Genomic DNA, 26,587 nt, shown 5'->3' with positions numbered 1-26,587 from the left:
CTGGGGGTTGCTACCTGTCCTGGGTGTCCTTTTCCTCAGAGAAGAATGAGAAAAGGGCTCAACAGACACTATTTTAAATCTCATTTCTGGCAGTGATTCATCATGGGGCCTAGCATGCTTGGATGCTTCGAATAAAGTTCTCATTCCCAGCAACTTTCACAGAATTACAGAATCCCAGACTGGTTGGGGTTGGAAGGGACCTCTGGAGACCATCCAGTCCAACGCCCCTGCTCAGGCAGGGTCACCAGAGCAGATCACACAGGTGGCTCCAGGCGGTCTGAGTGTCTCCAGAGGAGGACACTCCACACCCGCTCTGGGCAGCCTGCTCCAGGCTCTGGCACCTCACAGCAAAAAAGTTTCTCCTCACGTTCAGATGGACCCTCCTGTGCTTCAGTCCGTGCCTGTCACCCCTCAACCTCTCGTTGGGCACCACTGAAAGGAGTCTAGTCCATCCTATTGACACCCACCCTTCAGATATTGATCACATTGATAAGATCCCTCTCAGCTTCTCCAGGCTGAACAGCCCCAGCTCTTACAGTCTCTCAAGAAAGATGCTCCAGGCCCCTCATCATCCTTGCAACTCTCCGCTGGACTCCCTCCAATAATTCCTTGTCCTTTTACCTGAAGAAGTGTCACTTATAAAAACTACTTCGAGGCGCCTCAGCGCCCAGCCCAGCCCGCCCGCTTTTGGCGCCAAAAGCGCGGCCGCCGCCCTCCCGCGCATGCGCGTCGCGCACCCCGCCGCAGCCGCGCGCCGCCCTCCTCTCGCGAGATCCGGGTTTATCGCGGCGCTTCCCGAGCGCGGTAGCTCGGCGGGGCCTGCGGAGCCGCTCGCCGGGTGTGCGCGGGGAGGCGGCGGGAGCTCCTTCCTCTCTCTCCCTCTCCCTAGACGGGGCAGCGAGAAGCCCGCATCGCCCTGTTCCCTCAGCGGGGCGGCCTCGGGGCCTCCGTGGCGGTGTGAGGGGAGCCGGGGCCTCCGTGGCGCCCGCAGGTTGTGGCTGTGGGGTCGGGCCCTGCAGACGCAGCGAGCTCCTTCACTGGCCCCGCTCGACTCCCTCCGGCTCTCTGGGAGTTTCGCATCCCGGGATCTCCCCTCTGAAGGCCAGTGCAGACGGAGCTGCCTGGGGGTGTCACTAAAACCGTCTGAAAAACAGCTTTCCCCTAAAAAAGAGCAGTTCCTGGAGCCTCGGGGGTGCAGCCGCGGTGAGACCGGGTCACCCTCAACCCGGTTGTGCTGATGGGCTGGAGTCTGCGGAACTGGCTTTGCTAAACGAGCCGGAATAGGGGAATCCTCCTGGCTGCCTTTTTAAGTGGGTAAGCTATAAATCCGAGTAATTATCGCCCAACCACCCCGTAGTCTTTGATATTCAAGGCTGTGAGTGGCAAACAGCTGTATCGATAGGTGCTTTTGTTGTGTTCCTGCGACCAGTACCCGCCACTCCCAAGTGGCTTCCGTGAGTTGAAACATGACAAACTCTTATTTTATTTGGCCTACTGAGGCTGGATTGTGTCATCTGCCTGCATGGTATCTGTTTCTTAATTTGTGTGACATCATTTTTTCTGGCTGGCAAATCTTTTTTCTGTAAAAGTTGCTGACATGTTGTATATAATTGATTTTTAGCTGCCCCTCTTTAAATGCATTTGCTGTTTCCTGCAGGAGGGAAACAAGTTCATCTGTGGTAATGATGGACCCTTTGGAGAACAACCTGTTTGATCTTCCTGATTATGAGAATACAGAAGATGAAACGTTCCCACCTCTTCCACCTCCTGCCTCTCCGGGAAGAGACGATGTCGAATGGGCTCAGACGAACGGAGGTGAACCCCTGCAACCCCTAAAGATCCCATTTTACAGTATAGACAATGAAATGCTGTGAAATCGATATTATCGGCGCTGTACTTCACTGCCTTGCGTTTACTGCATGAAAAGGGTCTTGCGTAGATAAGAAAGCAATTCGTAAATTTAAATTGTTATTGATCCTATGATTCCAAGCCTGTGGGAATAGTTTGATTTTGTAGATACCACAAGAACATGCACACAAATAGATTTTTACAAAATTCAAGCTCTTCTAACAAAACGTCAGTGAAGATAATTATACAGTTGCGATCTATAGTTACACTTTATGACTTGGCTTTCAGAAAAGATAAGAGTGTTGAATGTAATATTCCAGGGAGATGTTGGTAGATTTTGTAGAGCATATGACCTAGGGATAATCCAAGACACTTCAGGACAGTAAAACTTGATTATTTGTATTTGAAAAGATCTTACTGCAATCCAGCGTACTAAACAAACTAATAGAAAGTATAAAAAATTTATTTTAGCTATTGTTTATAGGCAAATACTAGTAGAGGTAATGTTAAATGTGTTCTTATTGATCCCTGCTCTGTCTGCTCACTAGAAAATAGGGTGTTGGATAGGTTTAATTCCTTGATACGTGAAAAGGACAACTTCTGAATTCCTGATCTTCGAAGTAACAAAAAGTAAACAGAGAAAGCAGCATGATAACTGGTTGTTAGTTCTGAGATGAGATGGGCAGTGGTGCCTTGGCTGTTGCAGTGAAATAATACATACTGGCCCTAATCAAAAAGTATATGCATTTTGGTTCTTAAAAGACACATTGATTGTGGTCACACATTGCTTCTTTCTCTGTTTTTTGAAGGTGATGCCAACGTTTTAGGTCTGTCCTTCAGATCTATCAGTGGAAATCTTGGGACACACCTATCAAATAATGTTTATTGACAGTTTGGGTTTTGTAACTTAGCAGCAGCATCTCCTCTCAGTACATTTCTTATCAGAAATACAACATAGAAGTTCTAAAATTAGGACATTTCCTTTTCAATGAACCTACTTAGTTAGAAAAGTTGATTCCTCAGTATATTTTGAAGAGACGGATTTATTTCTAGTCTGTCTTGTGGAAGAAGCAAGGTAAAATAGGCAGACATTTGTTTGCAGTACTGTACCTGCAATGGAATACTTGTCGCTGTTGCCTTTTTGATAGGGTAGAAACTTAAATTTTATATCATTTAATTGTAGTTGATGACAATTGCATTATAGATGTAAATATGTTATTTTCTTTATTAGAACCAGATGGAAACCAGCAGTCACAAACGAAGGATTCTGCTGTAGCTGCACGGAGAGCAGTTAAACGACCAATGCCTAAACTGGATGCCCAGAGGTAATTTTTTTTACAGAATATTTCTTTCTGTTATGAATTTGTTATATGGTTGTGGGGAATGATTGAGGTTACTGTGATCCCTGCTTGGTCACAGCCACGTCAGAGAGTTTTGGAGATGAAAGTGCCTCTTGTGTGCTGTATCTCAACCTTTTTATTCCTTGCTTACCTGTGTAATGCTATTACTAGTTGTAACTTTCTTGAAGTCTCTTTAAGACTTAGTACATGACTAATAATTTAAGATGTATTTTTTATTCATACATAGGAATCTTCCAGCTGAATCTTCTTTATTTTGCTTCAGGCATAGTGTTGTAGATTTCTTTCTTTAATAAAAGCGTGCTTCAAAATAAAATCTCAATATAACGGTGACTTTAAGTTACTACTTAAAGTACACTTACACCTGACTTACGTACAAGTTGGATAAACTCTGTATAAAGGATTTTAATATTTTCTTTGCTGTTATCACTACAACTGGTGTAACTTCTTCATAAGCAATGGGAAGAATCTGAGCTTTCAGTTTCTTCTGTTTTAAATACACTGGTGAAGTTAGTGATACCACAGGTGGATGCTCTGTTCATGCATCTAACTAGTTTTACTTGGCCATGATAGATACAAGAACTGACTTTCCATGTAATCAAAACAAAAAAGCTCCTTGGACTAGGAATATATGTATGGTGGATTTTCTAAGTAAGTCTTTGGTTTTACAGAGTCTTTATCCTATTTTGTGTGTTTTCTTAACGACTTCTAATTCCATACATCTTTTGAGTAGAGTTCTGAGGCTTTAGGCTATTTAAAGGAATGTGAGGTTGGTTGTGTGGTTTGTGGGTTTTTTGTTTTGTTGTTTGGTTGGTTTTAATTTGAAAAAGAAAGTGTGGGGTTCAAATAACTTCACCCATTTCCTAATAACAGGCTAATTTCAGAAAGAGGACTTCCAGCCCTGAGACACATGTTTGACAATGTAAAATTCAAGGGTAAGGGGCACGAGGTAAGACACAGTGAGCTCTCGTTTGGTTTCCTGGGAGGTTAATCTAGATTTGATAGGTTACTGCACATCTGATACAATGAGAATTGATATTACACTCTGGTTAGCCAGCTTTCTAACAGTGTTTGAACTTACCCTGATGGGGTTTGTAGTTGCAAATATTAAAAACAAAACACCAAACAAAAGACCTAAGCAATACTGCTTATCTGAGCAAAAATCTTTACTAGATAAGGTTATCTAGATGTACATTTTTCTGTGTTGTAAACTTCACAATAAATGCCAGCTGAGCCCCTGTGGATTTTTTTTTCAGTTTGGGTTCAGTCCTGGGTTGCTGAAGGGCAACTTCTCAGAAGCCTGCCAGATGTTCTACAGTACATGCAGATACTTTCCCTGGACTCATGTTGCTGTTCTGATAGCTTGATATTGCACTTACAGATTGATTGTGGGAGGAAAGGCCACCCAAACGTTCATGTTACTTAAATTTTCAAGAGACTTTCAAGCTGCAGATGCTTAATATTTTCAGAAATGTTACTGTGGTGTGTCCCTCTGCAGTCTATTGACTTCGTCACCTTTTTCTAGCTGGATGTCTTTTTTTATGATCTAGGCAGAAGACCTGAAGACCCTTATACAACATATGGAACACTGGGCTCATAGACTATTTCCAAAATTGCAATTTGAGGATTTTGTTGACAGAGTAGAGTCTTTGGGAAACAAGAAGGAAGTTCAGGTGCGTATGGTTTTTATTGGGTTCGTGCAGAACTGAGTGGTGTTATAGGTAGGTTTAGGAGGGCAATTATGCAAGAAAAGAAGACCTAAATTGTGCATGCTGCTAAGGAGTATAATATTATTTAAATTTTTCTCTTTTTCAAAGAAGTTCTTTTCAGTGTTTGAAATATTTGAGTTTACATTTAGATACAACCTTTCTTATTTTGAATTAGTACTTCAGCTTTTTCAGGACATCTTTATCCAAAGTAATCTGTGTAAGAGTGCTGGAACTGATTGGGTTTGGGGGTTTTGTTTGTTTGGTTTTTAATGGTTGACCCTGCAAAAGAAGACTTATGAAGAACGCTGCTTCATCTGGGTAGGTGATAGATGAAGGATGAGGAGAGGGATCCACAGCAATAAAAGTTGTGGGTCAAACAGACATGTAGTGAAAATAGTGGTTTTTTAGAGTAATTAAGTGTAAAGAGAAATTGGGAGTAGTATTAAAAATTCAGCAATGTTGCACAAAGGATTGTTACAAGTGAAATAGCAGTATTTTAATCTCATTTGCAGACCTGCCTAAAGCGAATTAGACTTGATCTTCCTATTTTACATGAAGACTTCGCAAGCAATGAAGGTATGTGTGTGTGTTATGCTGTCTGTTCAGTTGTTCAAGGCTTAAAATTGCTTCCACTCTTACTGTTCAGAAATCAATGGTTTCGATGTTTTTGTAATGCAGAAGAAATTGTTGAGTGGTCCTCTGTTTTAAAACCAAGCTTCTGTGAGACTTAAGTGGTACTCAGACTAAAATGCTAAAATGCTACATATATATATATATAAATAAAAAAGTGTGGGGTATACTGAAAGGAAATGGAAAATGGGTATTATTACCAACATTGCTAGAAATATTCTTAAAAAAAAAAAAAACAGAACAAAACTGCAATTATTCTGTGAACATACTGGTTTGCATTGTGCTCTGAGGAGTGTCTAGGCTGTGGCATGTGGCTGTCTTCAGCACTGGCTGCATCTGCCAGAAGTGGAATGCAGCTGTAAGCAGCCACAAAGAGTAAAGCGAATGGTTCCTGCCGACAGTGTCTGTCGAGCTATCAGATTTTTCTGTGCGATGGTTCCATACATTTGTACTTAAATGCAGTGCTAATGGGTTATTAAACCTATTAACGAGTGTTCTGCTATAACTGGTCAGTCTTCAGCTGAAAAACGTGAGCGAGTATCTTACAGTTTTGCAATAAAAACTGAAGCCAGGGTATTGCATTGAAAATCAGCTAGTTCTCTATTCACAGGCTCAGAGTGGTGCAGAGGCACAAGCATACTTGGCCTTGGGCACTCTTTCAAGAGTGCTCTGCTTCTCTGGTGGTGGGTATTTGTCTAACGGAGCTGGACTGCCTCTGTTTTGCATTTTTTATTTTTGCCAAATGAGTAAATAGTCCATAATAGTAGCACAACAAATTCAGAAGTGATTGTTCAATGCCTGTGTTCAACCCTCTGATTCCCATAACTGGTCCTTCCACCTCATGAAGGGCAGTGTTGTATTAGGAGGGCTGGGAAGAAAATTACACAGCCTTTCAGTGAAGATCGTCTGCATTTACCCTTCCTGCTTAACCTGCAAGCACAGCTCAGGATTGCACACTTAATACACAGAGCTATGCCTCTCTAAATTCAGGTATTTATTGTTGGGTGCCTGGGATCTCTGCCTAGCATTTGTTGTGTACTTTAAATATCAGGTTATGTGGACCTAGGCAGAAAATTGCCCATTGAAACTAAATTACAGAATGACCTCTAGCTGTTGATACAACTTAAAAATGTAGAATGTAGATGCTTTTAAAATGTTCTCGCAACAGATATTTAGCAGTAGATCTCTCTCTGGCTTCGAAGTGTTAATTTCCGCCCATCCTACCTCTTCATTTTTAACTAGATGGTGGAGGGGAAAGCAACGGGCTGGATACAGCCACTGAAGATGCACATTCCAGCTCTGGAAACATGGAAGAATTCAGTTCTCTGCCTGGTACGACCCTCACGGAGGAGCAACAGCAGCGAATGCAGAAGAACAGGCAGCTGGCCCTGGAGCGCAGGCAGGCGAAGATGCAGTGCGGCAGCCAGCCACAGCACACCGGTAATCAGCTCTGAGCTTCAGCCCTAATGCTGGGGACAGTAGCCTGAGCAGTTAAAGGAAATGGTAGTGATGGCTTTTGGCTTTTCTAATAAGTAGCAAAATGTGTAACTCTCAAATTTAACTCTCTTCTTGTAGTTAGACTCCTCCAAAGCTAAGTCAGAACTACTCTCCCTAGCTACCACACCAAGTTGTGATTGCTTTGTCTTTGAAATGAAACTCAAAATTGCTGGTTGTCCCTGACATTGGCTTTCCTGCAAACTGTGACTCTGGTGATAGAAACTGCAGTTAAACACACAGCAACAGTGTTTCCTCATGGCAAAAATTGGTTTTGTTTTGTTTTTCAACAGAGCTCCCCATTAGTTACTCAGAAGAGGAGTTTACCTCCCCAGTTGCTCAGGATCCTGCTGACCTTATTGAAGACACTCAAGTTACCACAACCAAAGTAGCTGTTACAAAAGCTGAAGATAGAGAATTGGAATATGCCAGTGACTGTTCCCCCAGCTTTGAGTGACTTTCTTGACCAAAAGACCCCAATATTTAAGTACTATCGTGATATTGACACACTGCTGGCTCTTTCTTCTGACTCCAGAAGCTTCATGGACATCTTCACCATGATATCTGTATTGTGTCTTGAAACTGCAGATGAGTAACTGTACTCTGGAAAACGTAACAAAGATCTTCATCTGCACTTGAGACATCTCTTCCACCTCCCCCAGCCTTCTTTAGGAAATGTTAATGAGTTTTTTACCTACTTTGAATTTCATTTACAGCTTATGTCAAACGGAATTAACTGGGATATTGACAGGTGAATTTTCTATTAAAGTTGGGGTTTGTTTTAATAGAGGGTATGTATAATAGCAGCTAGTGCTATGTCCGAACAGTTGTCCTGGATTTTTTAACTTGCTTAGCAAGTACCTTTATCTTTTTCTTATAAAATGGAAGCTATTAAATTGCAGCAGTTAAACCTGAAATTCTTGTATGAGGCTGTTGCAGCTACAGACCCTCCAACCTTCCCCATCCCTCGTGCCAGTCAAACATCTCTTCAGACAGGGACAGCCCCACTCTGGCTTTGACTGGATCAGTTGTCTTCCTTGGGCTGGTTCTGTTCTCTCAGAGCTCTGTTTCACCCACTTGCTACAGTCTCGTTCTTTTTTTTCCTACTCGCACAATCACTTCCCTTTTGTGGGATGAACAACAAGCACCACAGTGGTAAAGCCCTGAGCTCAGTGTCGGCTGTGGTTCATAACAGAAAGTGAATTTCTGGAAACTGAGTTAAGGCAAGAGCAGCACTGACAGCAGATGAAATAAGTTAATGTCAGTGGGTGTCATTTTAGGCTGGATATGCAGCTGAGGAATTTCAGTAAACATAGATTTGGTATTCTAGGTCAGCGTGCAGGAGTTTGTTCTTTATATCCTTGTAGCTATAGTGCACAACAGCCAACAACTGTAGGAAAGACTTAGGTTTTAAGTACTTACTTTCCTGTGTTGTCCATACATTTTTGAATGATAGTCAAAAGAATTCACCACACTGTCTTTAGTCTGGAAGATGAGATTTATCATGTATAAAATCTTTAAAAAATTCATACATGTTCATAATCGGATAAAAATAATTCTTATTTAAAATAGACATTTAGTTTTCTTATTAAAAGGACTCTTGAATATTTAAATAGATCGCTTTTAAAAAACAATCATACAAAGTGAAAGGAGCAGAACATCAAGCAGCTGTCGTTAGGTTAGAGCTCTAGGTTCTAACGTCCGCCGAAACATCTAAGAGTGCCAACTCCCTGATCTCCTCTAGCAGCTGGTACAGGCTCCTGCCCTTGCTCTGGCAGTACTTCTGGTAGTCTTCGGCCATCACTTCAGCTCTTGCGTTTTCTTGGGCGCGCTGGGCTGCCTCTGCTGACTGGCTGACAGCTTTTACCAACTCGGATTTCACCACGTGAAAATTCTTCTGGGAAACCTCTGCGGCGGGAGCCTGGTACGGCGCGTTCCTGATTATTTCAAGCTTGATCGTATCGGCATGGCAGCGGGAAGTCTGCACAAGTATTTTCACCTTAAAAGCAATACAGAAATTATTTTATTTCTGATGGTGCTATTTCCTTTTACTTCCTTCAGATGAAATACTCACTGTAATATGATCGAAAAGGCTTAAAGTAACGGATTCTCCAGTAGTTGTAGTGGAAGTAATTTTATCCTGAAAGCGATGCAGTGACCCAGGCTTCCACTCGCAGTTTCTGTCACCTTGACAGGAGATGACTAAGCCTTCTTTGTTTTTCATATATGCAGCAGCTTTGATTCCGTATCTACAAAAAAAGCAGGTGAGCAGACAGAAGCTGTTCTAACAATTTTCACCCTTATCAGTTCTAATTTAGAGACCAACACAATGTGAGTGACGATTATATAAAAGCAACATAAAGGGGCAAACACTGTAGCATTGTCAAAGAAACCCCAGCAGTACACGAAAACAGCGTAAAGATGGTGACTCTGCAGAAAAGGTAAAATTCAGTCGGTGATCCATTATCTGAGGTGTTGGGTGGAGCCTGGAATGGGCAGATGCTGAGAGCAGAGCAGCATTACAAGTTATTCCAGCCCAGGTGAGGAAACAGTTCTGTTACTGCCAGACCAGCAGTGTGCTGGCACTGGGCTCACTGGGAGGGTCCTGGCTCCTGAGCCATGCAACCAATTCACCTGCAGTGCTGTAGACCACAGGCCTCCATCAAGCTGCTTTATATCCAGGGATCAAGCAGCCCCTGGCTGTATTTGTGAAGTCCACGGATTCATGGAATGGTTTCCTTTACCCATCATCCCTGTAGAACGTCTTTTGGGGTTTGTTTCTTTCTTTTTTTTCAAGGAGAGTTCTTAAACCTATACTTCTCGTAGCTGTAGTAGCTGGGTAGACAGTGTTGCTACCAGTAACACAAAACCACAAAGGTTGTTAACTAGTAAGGGAAAGGTATTTTTCTTCCCTCCAGCTTGAAGAGCTGGCTGAATCTTAGCAGAGGGAATGTTCTCTGGTGACCAGTTCCTCCTTACATCAATCACTAGTCAATTTATAACATAAGCAGGATGCGCTATGTATACTTTAAAAAACAGATTTAAAAGCTCAGAAATTAAAATGTACTGTTAGCTTCAGGCAAAGAGTTTATTTCTACTTGGATAAACCAGAGGCAGAGCTGAAATACAGGTACTTATAGAAGCCGAACTGCCTTAACAGCACCATGGAAACATTCCTTTGGCGCTGCCCTGCTGCCTGTGAGAGCAGCTGTTCTGAAGGTGCTCCTGCCCTGCGTAAACCCGTCTGTACTAAAGGAAAAAAGCACTGAGGAACACGTGGCTTCACAATTTGCAAATTTAAAACCACCTTTAAATAATCACTTCCTGTGGTTAAAAAAAAAGGCAAAAATATTCCTGTCCTTTGCTGCTTGGGCAAAAAATAGCCTTTTAATGGTTAGAAATAAATCCATATTGTGCAGCGTAGTCTCATCATGCCCTCACAGGAACTCCTGTTCAGAGTCCATGTGTAGAAAAGCACTGCTTAGGATTTACAACAAAACTTAAAACGCAGTCATGGGTCAAGACCAGGCCCCACCATTAACATTTCTCAAGGACCAGAGGTGTCTTGGTGCCATTCTAGTAACTCTTAGGTCTTATTTTTAAGCTCAGCCCAAGCTCTAATCAACTCACCTCGGTACAAAAACAAGCACGCCGTTTGTTCGAATTGAGTAAATCACACCGTCTGCTATGCAGCGCTCATCTGTTTCTGAGGTTTTGTCTTTGAAGTACATGCACTGGAAGAGTTCGGTAGACTGCTTCTCAGCACACTGGGCTGCCTGCAAGCACCCCCCACAAAAAAGAGAAGACAAAGCAAACTAAATAAATAAATATTTCAACAAGGTTTTTTGGCTTTGATTTCCATAGTTTCTTTCTCCTATTACTTACTCCCTTACCCGTCTCCTAGAAAAATTACATCTACAAGGAAATCTTACACGTAGTACAGGTGAAGTTTGAAGTCACTTTTATTACCACTTGCAGAAGAAAACTGACTTAAATTTAAAAAAAAAAAAAGGCACTTATAAATAAAAAAGAGGTGATACTATGTCATTGTAGTACCCAAAAGCTGCAGTCAGGACTGGTATCCCATTCCATTGGGCAGGATACAAACAGGGAGAGAAACACACACCCTGAGCATCTTACCCGGTTTCTGTTATTAATGTGTCTGCACAATTCCTCAAGATCCTTATTACTGAATATATTTTCCTTAATATCTCCTTTAGTTTCCTCCAGAGTCGCTGCCATCAGGAGTCTGTGGACAACAATATCAGCGTATCTTCTAATTGGCGATGTGAAATGAGTGTACTTCTCCAAGGCAAGTCCTACCAATGAAAAAAAAAGTGGTGCTAAGCAATTAAAGCAATTAACTGCCTCCTGCCCAACAGTTCAGAAATAATCACAGGAATAGCATAAGAAATAAAGTGCTAAGGTACCATAATGATGAAACTCTTCCTCAGGACAAGAGCCGGTTGAGAAGTACAAGGCGTTAGACATGGCATGAGTGGCCATGGATCGCAGCAGCTTATTGACAATTGGATCCTGTGGATCGTATGCTTTATCCAGGGACTCTGCCAATGCTTTATTAGACCTGTCAGAAAAGTGTTAATTCTGAAGAACATTATGCTATCCCTGATCATAATAGCTTATAGTTAAAAATAGCACACAAAAGCACATAAAAATTTATGAATAGTTATTAATATAAAAATAGGAATGACAAGCAGAACGATATTAAAACTTTCGGCACAGTTTAAGAACAGCTCTGCTCTAGGAAAATGTTTAGAAAAAACCCTGTTTTCACCAACAGGCCTGTCTCCTGCAACCTGGAGAACTAAGAAGGGCTGGAGCAAAACCCATTCTGTGCAGCCCAGAACAGACAGTGAGCTGGTCCCAAACCCATTCTGCACAGGAGAGAACAGACGGAACAAGGTGACATCCAAATAAAAGGAGGAACCAATGATGTCCTTCACACTCCATTTCCAGAAATGATGCCTCCCAATGTTGTGAAACTCACAGCCTTCTCCTACTATCTTAACAAAGTAATTCTGAATTATTTTGAGTCATTTAAAATTACTCTATTGCACAGAATTAACTTGATTTAAACAAGTACTCCCTTACACTAACAGAGCTTAACCACTACATACTGACCAAACAAATTTTTTTGGGGTATGTCTAAAATAATTCAGATACTGCCATTTTCGGTCCAGCCAGCAGAATGCAGGCAGGCACTCTTGTTTAGAACATCGTCTCCTGCTCACAGACAGGTTAAGGTAATCTTTGGGTTTTTTTAAGAATTGCCATACAGTGTCTATTAGCATTGATACTGAGAAGTGCAATGTTTTGTGACAGTAGCATAGCCAAACAGTTGATTGCTTAACTTTAATTAAAGCACTTAAGATAAGTAACAAAAGATACCGTGTGTCTATTGAGAAACCTTTGGCACTGGCACACTCTCGAAGTTCAGTAAAAAACTCCTGTCGTGGTGGAGGGTGTTGACGCAACAAAGCTTGATGAGGAAAATTTTCTGAAATCTTTTTTGCCACCCAGTGGTTGGCAAGAATCATACATTCCGCGACCGTCTCGTGCACCTCCAGCGGCTGCTTGGGGATGAGATCATGGATATTATGTTGATCATCCAGCTGCACTCGGATTTCTACCCCTTCCAGTTCCAGAGCCCCACAGCTGTCCCGCTTGGCTCTAATGTGTCGTGCTATTTCGGTGAGTTTTGATATCGCCCAAACCAGTTCAGCCAACTTCTTCTCTCTAGTTCTTTCATCCAGGTTTTTCAATTCCGGGATATCATCAACAGCACCTGTGTCTCCATCTAATAATCCCTGCGCTGTTTCGTAAGCCAGCTTGTACGCAGACCGAATGATGGTTTTGTTGTAGCAGACTCTCAGCACTTCGTATGATTCCTTTTCTAGTTCCCACGAGACGCTTACAGCATACCTTAAAGATAAGATCACAATCCTAGAAATAGTTCTGGTTGACTTAAACTACTATTTCAAGCACATCCAACTGTTACAAATTTACAGGTTTCATTCTGGTTTTTACTGGAAACCTCTTTTTCTTCACAAAACAAACCAATGGCTTAGCGATACCATTAAGGCAGTTGCCTTTCAGTCTCGTTTATCACAACCTAATAAATGAGGACCAACTATGTCAGCAGTACTTCCACTCTATACAAGGCCACATCTATTTTAAAGCACAGCTCCACTGCAATAGCTATTTTTATGCTTTTTTATTTTATTAGTCAGATGCATCCACTATGAACGTATCTGCACCTTGCATATCCTAATACCAGCCAGGCAACTAACTCTGTAAATTGTAATAAAATGGGGTAACAGCATGTTTGAGGAACAGGACAATAGTGAAACCAGTGACCACTCACATGGGTGCAGGCACTGCAGACTGAAACCTGTCTGAAAAAATGCGTGAAAAACAAAGATGCCTTCACCTTTAGGCTGCTGTTTAAATACAAAGCAAATTGCTCAAGGTATGGGTAGACATTATTGAAGGATGAAACAGTCACTGTATAATGTATTTCAGGTTTTTGTGACTCTCTACTACTTTGCTTACAAATAGTAACAATTAATTCAAAGAGCAAATGCATAAGCAGTTACTACACCAAATCTTACCTATCAAGTCCACTGAGAAGAGAACAGATGTCAGCGCTCAGGACGGAGGGCAGCATGTCATAACGACGATCCGCTAAATAATAAGTTGTTGCCCTGAGGAATAAAATACATTTACTGTTCTTCTCGCAAGGACTCACTGCTGTGTATCTCCCAAGCAGTTTGCGGTATAAACGTAACTTCAGCAAACCAAGACACATAGCGTGATTTTAAAAGGTTATTCTTACAGAACCCACACGTGCAATACTGAAGTCAAATTATTTAAGTAACTGTTTGCACAGTATAAGCCCAGTTTTGCCTTCATTGGGATCTCCAGCTGCCATTAAGGCCAGAACTAGGGCAGTACAAAATATGCTCAACTAAGAAGAGGACATTTAATGGGTGTACTAAACACCTCTGCTGGCTTTACAGTTTACATTTCTTTGCATCTACAAAGAATACATTTCATAAAGTGATTCAGCAGTTCAAATTCAAAACAGTGGCAACAATGGAAAAAAAGGAACAGAATATTTGGCATATTAAAACACAAGATTGAATATTAAAGCATAAGCCTGCCAAATACTCCTGGAATTAAATTCATGTAAGATTTAATTCCATTTTGTGGGTGTTCTACGTTCTGTGTGAAGATCCAGCTCCCTTGGAATGCAAACAAGTGGTGTTTCCTTAGGGCAGCACTACAAACTTCTAAGCTCTATAGATTTTCTAGTCTTTTAAAAATTATTTACCTTGCTCTGGCCTCAACATCAGTGTAGGAATTTGCTGCCACGAACTGGGTGACATCGGCAATGTGGACACCCAGCTCGAGGTTCCCGCTAGGCAGAGATCTAACAGAGAGCGCGTCATCCACGTCCTCGCAGCCCTTGGGGTCAATGCTGAAGATCAAGTGCGTATCTCTCAAGTCGAGACGCTTTTTTTCCTCCTCTGGATTCACTTTCCATGGATTCTTTGAAGAACTCACAGGCATTTCACTCATCTGTACACAAACATTATTGATGAACAAACAATTATAACTTTTCTACAAAAAGAAGTAAACAAATTAGATTTAATTAGCTTTTCCTTTTCTACTCTGTTGATTATTTTGTGTGCTTTTTATCCAAGACAAATTGTTCCTTTCTTGCGTTTTCCAAGTCAGTCTACCACATCTACTTCACAAAAAGTATGAAACAGAATTGAAAAGAATGTTACACACGATATTAACAACTGGTATTATTGTGGTGATAATGCAGCTCTGGCAAACATCACCACTGTTGTTTTTTTTTTTTACATTCTTTTTCTTTCAATTAATTGTAGGTATAATCAAAATACTTATCTATGAGAGCTGGTTGCTCTCCTGTTTGAAGACAAAAGGATTTAATCAAAAGATTTCAGTAGGTCTGGGCCTTTCGGATCAGTACCATAAACACACATTAAAGTCAGTAATATCTTAAAAATCTACCTCAAATTAGAATTAAGAGTTTGTAATTATCTCCTCATAGCAGACAGATTACCTTAAAAACACTCTGGACTTGAGAATTTGTTGTATGTAAAGAACCGCGGATCCAAATGTAATTCCAGAAAAATAATCTATAAATAGTTTTCAGCTTTTAAAAACCTGTTGGTAACCAAGACGTTCAGCTGCAAAAGGGTCCCTCTCTTCGAGAAACAAGACCCTGGAAATCAACAGAAAAGAATCACAAAGACTAACCTGGATTTCTGAGAAAGGGGCAACACAAATGCTGTTCTCCACCAGAATTGCTGCAATTTCCCCCTCGAGATCTCCGATTTTTCCTAGAACTCTTACAAAGTGTCCGTTGGGATATACAGACGTTGATTCCCAAGAATCAATGCGCACGACAACCCTGTAATCCTGCAGCAAGACAACTCTGTTAGAACAGCAACCTGCCTCCGACCAGCCATCAGCAGAAATCCTCCTGCAGGGGCAAACAACGCTATCCAGACTGCACCTCTAAAAACTGGAGAGAAAGGAAAAAGAAACCCACAAAGAGAAGCATCCAAACAAATACTGAGAATTAATATTTATTTCCCGATCCAAGACCCATTCGGGGTCATTATACAGAGAATCTCTGTCTTAAAGCGTAAAAAACAAAAGCTAAACCAAGATGTACACAAATATACCAGAAGAAACACAACTGGAATTTACTTCCTGGCTGTGAAGAAGTACTTAACATTGCAGGTAAAAACAGCTAGAAATTAACAAAATCACATTTCTTCTTTCTCCAGCAATGGCAGGCTAATCATCACAATTCATTATTTGTTGAAAAGCTCTTACTGCTTTCATCAAACTCATACTTAGTCATAGACCCAACAAAGCCACAAGGGCTGTTACAATTGATACCCCTAATATGACCTTTAATTTATCAGAAAAAAAAAAAAGGCGGCAAGTAGTATATAAATGTTCAGGGTACCTGGACTGTGGCCCAAATTCAGAACTCAAATAAGCTTTATTGCCAGAAGGTGACGCAGTTTTGACGGGAACTGAACACATTCCTTCAAGGCAGAAATTGAACTTCTCTCACAGACGTAACTTTATTAATAGTTTTACCCATGTTTTTGCCAAAATAATCATCATTAGAGCACAATTTTGTAGGAACATAGACTAGAGAAACACGGCTTTCAAATTACCTGTAATGCTTCAGCCTGCTGAGTACTGATGCGGATTTTGGGAATTCGGTAGTCCCAGGGTGTAACAAGGACTTTCTGAGCGTTCCTGCCCTGGGACTGGCTCTCTTCTTTAGAGGGGAAAGTGACCACGTAATCCCTCCAGTTCTTCTGAATGATTCCAACAACTTTACCTTTTAATAAGGAATATTTTTGGCTGTACATTAAAGAGTTAAACAGGAACACGAAAGCAAATATGTGGGAGGTATAGAGATTCAGTGCTTTGTAATATGAATTAACGTGTCCAGAAATGTGCATAACAACTGCTAACGACATATGGTATGCAGCCAACAATACAAGTTTGTTGTAAATTGTTGTTGGCACAGACAGATTTCAATGAGCTTTTATTTATACGGAAACTATCTTCAATGTATAGATTTTAATCAATGGTACGTAAATTATTCAGAGATTCCTACTACTACTGCAATGTGGCCAATTCTAGTAAAAAATACAGAAAATTTTTAACAGCAAAGATCAAAATCAAACATCATTTTCTTGCAGGAAGAGAATCAACCTCCTAAAACTTTTAACTCTGACCTCAGCAAACTATTAAGATGTAGCTATATCTGCAGAGTAATATTTTCAAATAAGCCTCTAAGTTCCCATGGCGCACAGGCATGTCACATTGTAATGGAAGCTGGATACTTCTTCACCTAACAAAAAAAATGTTCATCTTGAACATTATTTGTCATCAAGGAATTAAAAGGATGCTGTTAGCCTTCTGTATAATCACCAGCGATAGTGGGGGACCCTGGTAAATTGGTCTGTAATAGCAGGGCAGTTCAGGTCTTATAGAGTTGTGAAGAATGACAGCATGCATTTGGGTAGCAAAGTATTCCAAACTCAGTATTTCAGGAAGATAACGAAAATAATAGTTATTTCTGAGAAATAAATTGAAAAGAAAATTAAAGAGAAGAAAAAGGGGGGGGTTGCATAGAGAAATAATCTTGTTGGGATATGTTAGAATGCTTTAATTTGGGATAATCACATCAAATTTACTGTGCTGAAAAAAAATGTGACAATGACAGAAATCGAGGGTAGGGATTATGTAATGAATATAATTAATGTAATGTATGTACAACAGAGCCTGGACCACAGGAGTGAGGTGATGTTAACAAACCGTTGCCTCACACTGTTTTACCTGTGGGCATTGGGTCACCAGTGGTGTCTGCAGGTGCTTTGTCCTCGGTCTCATTTTCACAAAGGGCAACGGTCCGTCCTTTCCATTCCTGCACAGGCAGTAACTCAACAGCTACCACATCACCATGGATTGCACGATTTCGAGCTTTGGCCCCGTAAATGAGGATGTCACTTTGAAGTTCTAAAATTAAGAGAACTATAAACTGCTAAAAAATCCAAATCCCTCCACTCTTGGCAGCATTCTGCTGAAATAACAGAAAATGACATCTGCAGTATGATTTCTTCCAAAAAGGACTACTGGCAAGTAATTAATACTGAAAAAAAATTTACACCTTTTCCTCTTTTTTTTTTTTCCTTAAAAGGAGATATTTAGTAAATTCTTGGATAAAAAGCAGCATAGGCTGAGTTCATTGTTCTTAGGCAGCAGCTTTAAAACCACACAACACAGTTAAACTGCAGAAACCACTGCCACAGGATTCTGGGCAGGGTCCAGAAGAAAACAAGTTTAAAAAAAAATATAAGTACATTGAACAGTGGTTTGACTGCAGGGTTTGTCACAGGAACATTTGAATGTACTAATGAGTGAAAGCTGGGACAAAATATCTGCGCAAGGATAAGGGGCTGTTCCTTCAAAGGGATTTATTACTAACTCATACCAGAAAGACAATACTGGTGTCTTTTCACCTGTTTCTTTGCTGCCAAATCCCTGAAGTCGAACAAAAGCTTCCAGTTGTGCTCTGTGCTTATTGACATTCAGCGTTCCCTACAAGGAAATAACAAACCAATGAACAGAATGAAACAGTCACACCTCTAAACAGCCAACTTTAAAGTAAAAAATTTCTGGGTTTACAATTATTTTTACATAAATTAGTAGTTTTTATTGATATGTAGGATATTTTAAACACAACTGTTCTCTCTATAGGGGAGGAATGTACAATGCAGAACCTTAAGTACTCACTTCTAGAAAAGAATGGTAAGTTCTTTTAAATGCTCAATTTAATTGTAAGACGGTAAAGGTCCTTTTATTCAAAGCACAGACAGTGCAAGATTACTTTTGCTACCTGCCTTGATATGGAACCTGGAGTTATTCTTACAAGAAAGAAAACCCTCAGTCTTTTTGTTCATATTCTATTCCTGCCTCACTCCTGAAATTGTCAAGAAAGGAACAAATTACTACCTCTGATTCTTTAAAATATTTTTAAGAGCAGGACACTTGTCCAGCAACAATCCATATTAAGGCCCTGAACAGCCATAAAACCATAAATTAATTTCACTGACTGAGAGATCTCGGTGCAAACGAAGTAAGAAATGCTGCCCTTGTGCAGCATTATTTATGTTTAAGAATGAGATCTGGCTGCTTCATATCATGCCTAGTTTCTCAATTTACAGGTATATCACATATCAACCTGAAGACAAATCCAGAGCAAATTTAAGATCCTCAATAGCAATTCTCATCTTAACTCTTCCGAGAGAAAAAAACCCCACATGTTCACAAGATGAAGGGAAGTATTTTTATAATCCCAGTCCCCTCCATCCTCTAACTCTTGTTTATTTTCTTTCCCTGTTCCCACTATAGCGATATTTCTTTATCTAATCAGTCAATTCAGGCAACTAAAAGGACCAAGCACAAGACTGCACTGTTCTGTGCATACTCTTGATATAGCGAATTACCTGTATGTATCTTCCAGATTTGATCCCAGCCTCCACTATTTCCCCAGGTAAATGCTCAGGATACTCTTTTCCACTGTTTTCTTGGCTTTCACTCTCCCGTTCACGCCGAGCTTGAAGTATAGAGTCAAAGAGTTCATGGGCAGCCTTTAAGTCAGGCCAAAAGTTATCCAAGTAATTCTGTGTGCGCATATAGAAACAAACATGAAAATATTTAGAGGACACAGTTCTGCCAATACTTCCTTTGGAAAGCCCATAATGGACACGAACCGTCTCATATGCTGCACTCAAACAGCATTTCCAAGTGGTAATGATGTTTCTGCTCTAAACACCACAGATTTGTTCCAGATTCAACCAAGCTAATTTGCTAAATCTAATACAACAGAGGCATGACTGTTAAGACGGCATCCTAGACTGGAGATTCACAAACTTTTACTACCAATATACCCCATCCAGGCTACGTGCTTCTTGTAAAGTGCCGCAGCAGAAAAAGCAAACTGACAACCCACTATTATTTTTTATTATTTACACTTTTAATGTGATTTTGTTTGCTGCATTTGGGCCACTTTCCATTGCCTCATAGCAATTTAAAAAAAAAACAAAACAAACAAGAACCATCATTTTTATATAGCTTTAAGGTAAATCTATTTGGTCCTCGTTTTACTCAACATCCTTTCACAGCTAAACATAAAAATCCCATCCACATATCCCGCTGAATACAAGTGGTATCAGAGATCAACAACTAAATGAAAAATGAATCGTCTTCTCATGCATCACTGTACCCTACATAGTCAAGGCTGAAGTAAACGGGTAGAATAATGCTGATGGATATTCAGGCTACAGCTCTTTATGGACTGCTTGCACTACAGGTTTAGACAGCTGGCTGAGGTAACTGATTATTGTTCATCAATGCCAAATTCTTGAAAAACAAGGAAAACAATGAAAAGACCTCATAAGAAAGATGACCCCTATCTTTCATGCTGCTGGTTTTCTTTTCAGCTCTCTAGTTTGCTCACTGCCACCATTTTTTATGACATTCCCATGACTGACATCTTTGCTTTCTTCGATAAATGAAGACATGAGTTAACATCATAGTTTTCTTTTCTTTCAATGCATTATACATTGGGCTTTATTGTACTTGCTTCACCATTTTTATGCCGCATAAAGGAAAGCTGCTTCTATTTTTCTGGCACGTTACCTTGAAGGAAATCACAAACACTCCTTCCGTTTCATTTCCGTACTGCCCGATAGCATCTTCATCTTCTGTTACCATAACAACTGGCATCTGACCCAAGCAGTGATTATAATACCAGACTGCTGCATTGTAAATACTCCTAGGAAAGCAAAGTCTGAAATAAGATTTCTGGCATACCTCATTTGCCACTTGCAAGACATTTGCAGACTTTGTATAAATGAGACTTCAGTTTAACACACATAGTTTGGAGATATATACACCAAGCTACATAAATCTGGTATCTCAAAAAATTTTTACGTGCCATACATAAGCACCAAAAGAACAGAGGAAAATAAAATGTTTCCTCTCCAATACATCGACTTGTGCCCTACTGCAACATAACGTATTGTTCCTCTGAGTGAAAGTTTGTAAATGCAAGTTGGAAGTGCCAGGACACCAAGGCTACGGTGTTTGCAGGCCATCAAAATCTGCATCTAACATTCCAGCAAGGTGTGTGTGATCTATTTACTATGCAAAAACATTCTTTAAAATGGCTGTGTAACTTTAAAATGATCCAGCTTTTTTTTTTTGGTAGCATTATTGCTTTTAATTAAGTACATTTTTGTCTGTTTTCCTCAGACAACAATGCTGATGGTCTCTTAATCACAAAAGGACAATCTGGACTCTCAGTTATTGCGAACTGTTCCAGAGCTACGCAGAGCAGGAGTATCAACTCTAACACATCCAGTGCACGTTAATATTCCTAAATACAATGTCATGATGTTGTCCACCATAATACTACGCAAGGGAAAACAAACCTGGTCTGCCACTTCTCCATGGATTCTCCCTTCTCTCTTGGCAAATAAGAATGCTGGTGGAATTCATTAGCAAACACAATACAGTCATGACGGGCATCCTTTACTAGATTTCGTAACTTGTTGTATTGTCTGGAACACAAAAAATATACGTATAATCTTGTGCTTTCTTTTGATAATGCTGTTTTAACTCCAGATGAAAATACAGCTGAAAAACTCAAGGAAAAATACAAAGAAATGCATTCACACAATTACACCGTTGATGATAAAACCTAAAACATGATCTGTAAGCAAGCCTTTCTAATGAACACTTCTGATATTTAAACCTAAGTTATGGCAATACATAGGTTAATGTCTGGTAACTTAAGTACCACACAACAGTGTTAATACAAGTGCTCAGTCTTCAATACAGCAAACCAAAAATATGTCCATAATCTGGCTGTGGCACATCATATATCATTACTGCAAAGTCCCCTTAATCCCTGTCACAAACCACCTAATTAGTTAATAATGCTACAGGTTTAATATCGCTCCTATCAAGTGACAACTATGACAGGCATTGAAGTCTATGGATCACAAAAGATCACGGTTCTTTCCCTTCTCTAAAATTAGATTAAGGAAAGACCTTAAACCAAATTAAGCCCAGTGCATTTGCTGACTATGGGTTACCGTGCTTAAATATACATTTCACAAAGTTAGTGTCTTCAATCTAAATTAAAAATAAGTTCTTATAGGATAAGTACCTGCGTCCTTTTTGATGTTGCACAGCTTGACATGCTGTTTGCATGAAAATAATCCCTTTCAGCTCCGGAAACTCGAGAATCTCAAGGTAATCTTGAACGACCTTGCAGTCAGGGACAACATAATGTGTAACATCATCCGATAACAATTTGCCATCTAAAATATAATTCAGAGTTTAAAGGTTTAGCCTTCAGTTGCAATATTGGTTCCTTAAAAATACTTTCACATGCCGGGAAATGAGAGTTGCGTATCCTCAAAGGTAAAGATATCTGTTTTTCTGATGAACAGAATTATGACTACAATTATGTGGTACATTCTGTAAGATTTGTGACAGCACACTTTTGCATCCACCGACGCCAAAATTTACTGCAAATTCTATCCAAACGGGTAAAAAAGATCCACTTTCATTATGAAAAGGATGTAACTTAAAAAGTGCAGGTAACAGTCCTTTTTTCTCTACTTCCATATGAATAAAAGAAAGTATATATCTGCCACAGAAAATCTTTTCATAGAATTTTCAAAGTGTCTAGAATTATGGGTACTTCTGTCACACTGCTTCCACAGACCTCTCTATTCAACACTATCCATTTACAGCAGGCTCTTTTTCTATATTTTTACATAACAGAATACAGGTAAGGGTATACGTGGAGAACAGCTACTGCAGAGAGAAGATATTCTCGAACCTAAACTATCAACCATAATTGCTCATCTCTCTAAAGAGACTCCATCTCTCAGGAACACGCTGTCAAAATACCACAACAACACGTCACAGCCGGCATTTTAAAATGCAGCTCAAAATTAATGAGTTTAATTGCTTTAGATCTTTCAAAGATTACCCAATAAACTTTCAGGCAGGGGTGATCACTGTATTTTCTCTCAATGCCTATGTGTCCCTTATGATATTATAAATACTGAACTGCTGAACCTATCATAGTGCAGGCAAATTATATATAATAAAAGCATATAGATCTTGACAAGTCAGGTTATTTTCATGTATTTCTTAGAAGATGACACAGGACAATCTGTCTATTAACTGTGATCGCTAGAAGTGTGAATCCAATAGGCACAATTCTGTGTACAGTTCCATGGCTACATGTCGCACTGAGGCACATAATGGATGATGGCAGAACGCATCCAAGAAAGCTAATATTTATTAATAATTCAGAAGCGCATTGGAAGTGAAATGTCACTTGAAGATTTATGTAGTCTGCCCATTTCAAGCTATCCTTGCCTAACCTACACATCCAGATAGGAACAGCTTCTAAGCAGGCACAGCACACTATCACAAGGATGTGTAATCTGATTAATGCACACAGTCACTCACAGGGCATGAAATAAGTTTGCCCGGCACACTGTGCAGAAAACAAATGTTCAGCTCACCTCTCAGTTACCTGGAATTATTAAAATGGGCATATTCTGCCACTTCTCTACAGCACAACTTACATGTAAGTCCAGAAGAGGGGAAGCTGGGCACAGCAGGAGAGGTAAGACCTTTTTATGGTACAAGTCTGTAACTTATCTTTAAGGAATTCATAACCAAATGCAATACATTAGGGAGCAGCAAGGAGCACGCGTCCTGACTTTCCAGAGAGCAGTAAGACTGTTCTACTTCTGCCCTCAACTGCAACAGGCACTAAAAGCAACTGCGACATTTGTACCAAGTACCATTCAGAAGAAAAAGGAAAAAAAAAGTGTTAAAATTCTCAACCTTTTCTTTTAGGCAAGCAAATAATTTCGTCAATTTAAATAGGTTGGATATTATCTTAGTTGTCAGTTTCCTGCACCAAATAAATTGCACTATTTAACCACAAAAAACCCCCACCAGAAATATAGCAACAAAAGGTGACATGATGGTCTCTGATGCCCATAATAGCACCAAAGGATGTAAAAACAACAACAAATTTAGATATCGTAGAGGCTGGCATGCCCGAAATGGCCAGATATAACACAGGCAAATACATTTAATTACTGAACAGAAATGACTGCTGATGCAGAACGCCAAGATAACGGCTTTGCCCCATTGTAAGAACACTTCACAGGTTCATATAGAACTTAATCCATGCTATAAACCACTACCCTGCAGAAATTAACGCATTTTAAAAGATCTTTTAATAAAGGGAAGTATGAAACTTGTGTAATCCTTTTATCAGGCTGTAAACGCTCCACAGTTAAATCCTGTGACAATCAATTTCTCCATTCCTTTTTCTCTCTTCTTAACACCTCGTTTATTTCCGAACGGTTTTGCTTTGAAGTGCTTTTGCTATACGCATGATTTGGAACCGTTTGGCTTCTTCACGACTTTTATTACAAGCTGTTGTTCGGCACCGCCCGCAGCCGGCTCGGGCGGGCTGCGGAGCGCTCCGGGCCCAGCCTCGGCAGCCCGCGCCCCCACCGGCCCCCAGCTCCCTCCCGCTGTTTCTCCTCTTTTATTCACCGCTTTATTCCCGCTCGCTGCCCCCACACCCGGTTCCTGTCAGGCCTCCCCGGCACTCCGGCCGCCAAGGCCGTGTGGATCGCCCTGCCCAGGGATCCCCGCCCTGCACCCAGCTCCGGCCTAGGCGCTGGCGCACCGCTCCAGCTCGCCCCCGGGCGCTGCCGGCTCTGGCAGCCCGGATCCCGCTGCCTCTTCCCGCCTCCCGCCGTCAGCCCCCTCACCGCGCGGGCAGGCGGCCGGGCACAGGCCGCTCCGGCACGGCACGTCGGGCCGCAGGTAGTGCTCCCGCACCACACGCACTGAGCGGCCGTGCTGGCCCCGCAGCTGCAGCACCTTCTCCGTGCGGAGCATCGGGAACCGGCGGCCCCGCGGCCAGGCCCGCGGCTCCCGGGGCGCTTGCGTGTGGTGCGGGAGAGCGGTGCGAGCGTACGGGGCAGGGCCTCGGTGGAGGGGCGGGAAAAGAACGGGTTGGTGCTGGTGGCGGCGGAGGCGGGGGAGCCGGGGCGGCAGGGGAGGGGCGGCTCTGAGGGATGGGCGGGATCGAGCTGAGGGAACAGGGGCAGCAGCTGAGGGGAGGAGCTGAGGGAAGAGAGGCGGCAGCTGAAGGGCGGCTGCGAGGAGCAGGCGGGAGTGAGCTGAGGGGCAGGCGGGAGTGAGCTGAGGGGCAGGGGGAGTAGGCTGAGGGGCAGGGGGAGTGAGCTGAGGGGCAGGGGGAGTGAGCTGAGGGGCAGGGGGAGTGAGCTGAGGGGCAGGGGGAGTAGGCTGAGGGGCAGGCGGGAGTGAGCTGAGGGGCAGGCGGGAGTGAGCTGGGGGAACCGGGAGTGAGCTGGGGGAACCGGGAGTGAGCTGGGGGAACCGGGAGTGAGCTGGGGGAACCGGGGCAGCTGCTGAGGGGAAACGCTGAGGGACAAGCGGGAACGAGCTGCGGGAACGGGGGCAGCGGCTACGAGGACACTCAGGGAGGCCGTGTGGGGGCTGAGGGGGACATGGTTTATGGTTTAGTGCTAGAGTTAGGTTATGGTTGGACTCGATGACTTTAAGGGTCTCTTCCAACCGGGATGATTCTACGAGGAGACCAGCCATGGGCCAATGCTGAGCCCTGGGAGAGCCTGAGCAGCTGGGGGAGCAGAGGGGACAGGTGCCCTGCAAGCGAGGGAAAACCGAGAGGTTTGGGATGCTGGAGGAAGTGCTGAAAAAGTAGCTGTAGTCCCACATAAGTGCATACGTCTCCATGGTCTTTCATGGCATCATCCAGGAGAAATCCCAAGCCTGTTTCTCACACTATCTGGTTTTGTGTAATCACCTGCCAGCACTTGGGGAGCTGAGGTGAGGAAGGGGTCGAGGGGGTGAGTGCACAAAAGCCCTAATGTCAGCTAATTTATGCACCGATATTGCCCTTCACGTTTACAGAGGGGAAGATAAAGGCACTGAAAGATTAAGTCTTGCTCAAGGTCAAACAGAAAAGCAGCGGAAGGTCCTGAGTCCCAGGTGTTGCTTCTGGGTCTGAGTCAGTGCCCTGTAAATAAAGCTGTAATGCTGTAAGTATGGCATTTGGGGGAATGATTATTTTGACTATTAGAAAAGCGTTTGTACTTTCTCAATATTTATTAAGTGCCTACACCATAATTTCACTTGAACATAAATGCATGGTGCGAACTATCTAGTATTCGTCCTTATGAGGAAAAGAGACCAGGAAAGAGCCAAGGCAGTATGTCACTGTATGTTCCTGTTTATTCTACTTTCTTATTTTCACATGTGTTATAAAATGTGTATCTCCAGTGACTAATACTTCTAAGTAACCCATTGGTGCCAGTAAATGGAAGTACCATCTGTAAGGAACTGATTTGCAGAAGCCAAGTTCTCAAACAGATGAGGAGGAGGAGGTGTTATAACTTGGTGAGAGACAACCGAAGTGTAGACTTGGTTTTGGAAGTCAGGATGAATTCAGACATGTTATGTAAGGAGGATGTGAAAGGAATGGAGATCAAAATGGTGGAGTTCTTGTGCTGTAGGAACAAAGATGAAATAACCAGTGGTGATGGAAAGGGGAAGAAAACCACAATATTTGGGGGGAAAAAAAGACATGTAATTCAGTTTGAAATGTAGTGGATGACACAGTGAAGAACACAGACCAATGTGCTTAGTTGGTGTCATTGAATGACTGCAGTAAAACAAAGGTTAATTAAATCAAAGTGATTAAGATCACTGCTCTTATTTGCTTTCACAGAGAAATATCCAAGAGCTTTGGGCTAAGTTCATGCATTGCTGATACTGTTGGGTAGCTGAACG

At 41.7% G+C, this 26,587-nt stretch overlaps 2 protein-coding genes and 1 non-coding gene across 4 annotated transcripts; 2 read left to right on the top strand and 1 right to left on the bottom strand.

Moving 5' to 3' along the window:
* The first annotated feature begins 802 nt into the window (after window positions 1-802).
* TIPIN (TIMELESS interacting protein) lies at window positions 803-7,828 on the top strand. Its single transcript, XM_065641874.1, has 8 exons — window positions 803-1,314; window positions 1,658-1,815; window positions 3,080-3,173; window positions 4,080-4,155; window positions 4,757-4,879; window positions 5,428-5,491; window positions 6,788-6,985; window positions 7,333-7,828. The coding sequence occupies exons 2-8, from the start codon at window positions 1,683-1,685 to the stop codon at window positions 7,494-7,496; spliced, it is 852 nt and encodes a 283-aa protein (XP_065497946.1). The 5' UTR covers window positions 803-1,314; window positions 1,658-1,682; the 3' UTR covers window positions 7,497-7,828.
* Window positions 5,856-5,992, top strand: LOC135992796 (small Cajal body-specific RNA 14). Its single transcript, XR_010606775.1, has one exon. It is a non-coding gene; the product is annotated as a small Cajal body-specific RNA 14 (non-coding RNA).
* Window positions 7,829-8,529: 701 nt separating the features above from the next.
* Window positions 8,530-24,725, bottom strand: DIS3L (DIS3 like exosome 3'-5' exoribonuclease). Of its 2 annotated transcripts, none has more exons than XM_065641980.1 (17): window positions 24,520-24,725; window positions 21,867-22,020; window positions 21,127-21,255; window positions 20,333-20,468; window positions 19,138-19,314; window positions 18,151-18,229; window positions 17,468-17,647; window positions 16,291-16,460; window positions 15,353-15,514; window positions 14,394-14,641; window positions 13,672-13,764; window positions 12,449-12,982; window positions 11,470-11,624; window positions 11,180-11,358; window positions 10,670-10,815; window positions 9,114-9,288; window positions 8,530-9,038 (listed from the first exon to the last, which is right to left on the bottom strand). In XM_065641980.1, exons 1-17 carry the CDS (start codon window positions 24,647-24,649, stop codon window positions 8,727-8,729), a joined length of 3,159 nt encoding a protein of 1,052 aa, XP_065498052.1. In that variant the 5' UTR covers window positions 24,650-24,725; the 3' UTR covers window positions 8,530-8,726. The 2 variants fall into 2 exon arrangements, with proteins under 2 accessions (XP_065498052.1, XP_065498053.1); XM_065641981.1 differs by having other exon boundaries at window positions 17,468-17,611.
* Window positions 24,726-26,587: the final 1,862 nt, after the last annotated feature.

Source organism: Caloenas nicobarica, chromosome 10 (assembly GCF_036013445.1).
Source record: "Caloenas nicobarica isolate bCalNic1 chromosome 10, bCalNic1.hap1, whole genome shotgun sequence".
Taxonomy (NCBI): domain Eukaryota; kingdom Metazoa; phylum Chordata; class Aves; order Columbiformes; family Columbidae; genus Caloenas; species Caloenas nicobarica.
This window is presented reverse-complemented; position numbering and strand designations above follow the sequence as displayed.

Coding starts and splice junctions, on each gene's coding strand:
- TIPIN (XM_065641874.1), top strand. CDS start 1,683: ATGATGGACCCTTTGGAGAACAACCTGTTTGATCTTCCTGATTATGAG. Junction 1,816..3,079: donor ATGGGCTCAGACGAACGGAG/GTGAACCCCTGC, acceptor TTTCTTTATTAG/AACCAGATGGAAACCAGCAG. Junction 3,174..4,079: donor CCTAAACTGGATGCCCAGAG/GTAATTTTTTTT, acceptor TCCTAATAACAG/GCTAATTTCAGAAAGAGGAC.
- DIS3L (XM_065641980.1), bottom strand. CDS start 24,649: ATGCTCCGCACGGAGAAGGTGCTGCAGCTGCGGGGCCAGCACGGCCGC. Junction 9,289..10,669: donor GTGCTTGTTTTTGTACCGAG/GTGAGTTGATTA, acceptor CTTTTTTTGTAG/ATACGGAATCAAAGCTGCTG. Junction 9,039..9,113: donor GCCTTTTCGATCATATTACA/GTGAGTATTTCA, acceptor ATTGCTTTTAAG/GTGAAAATACTTGTGCAGAC.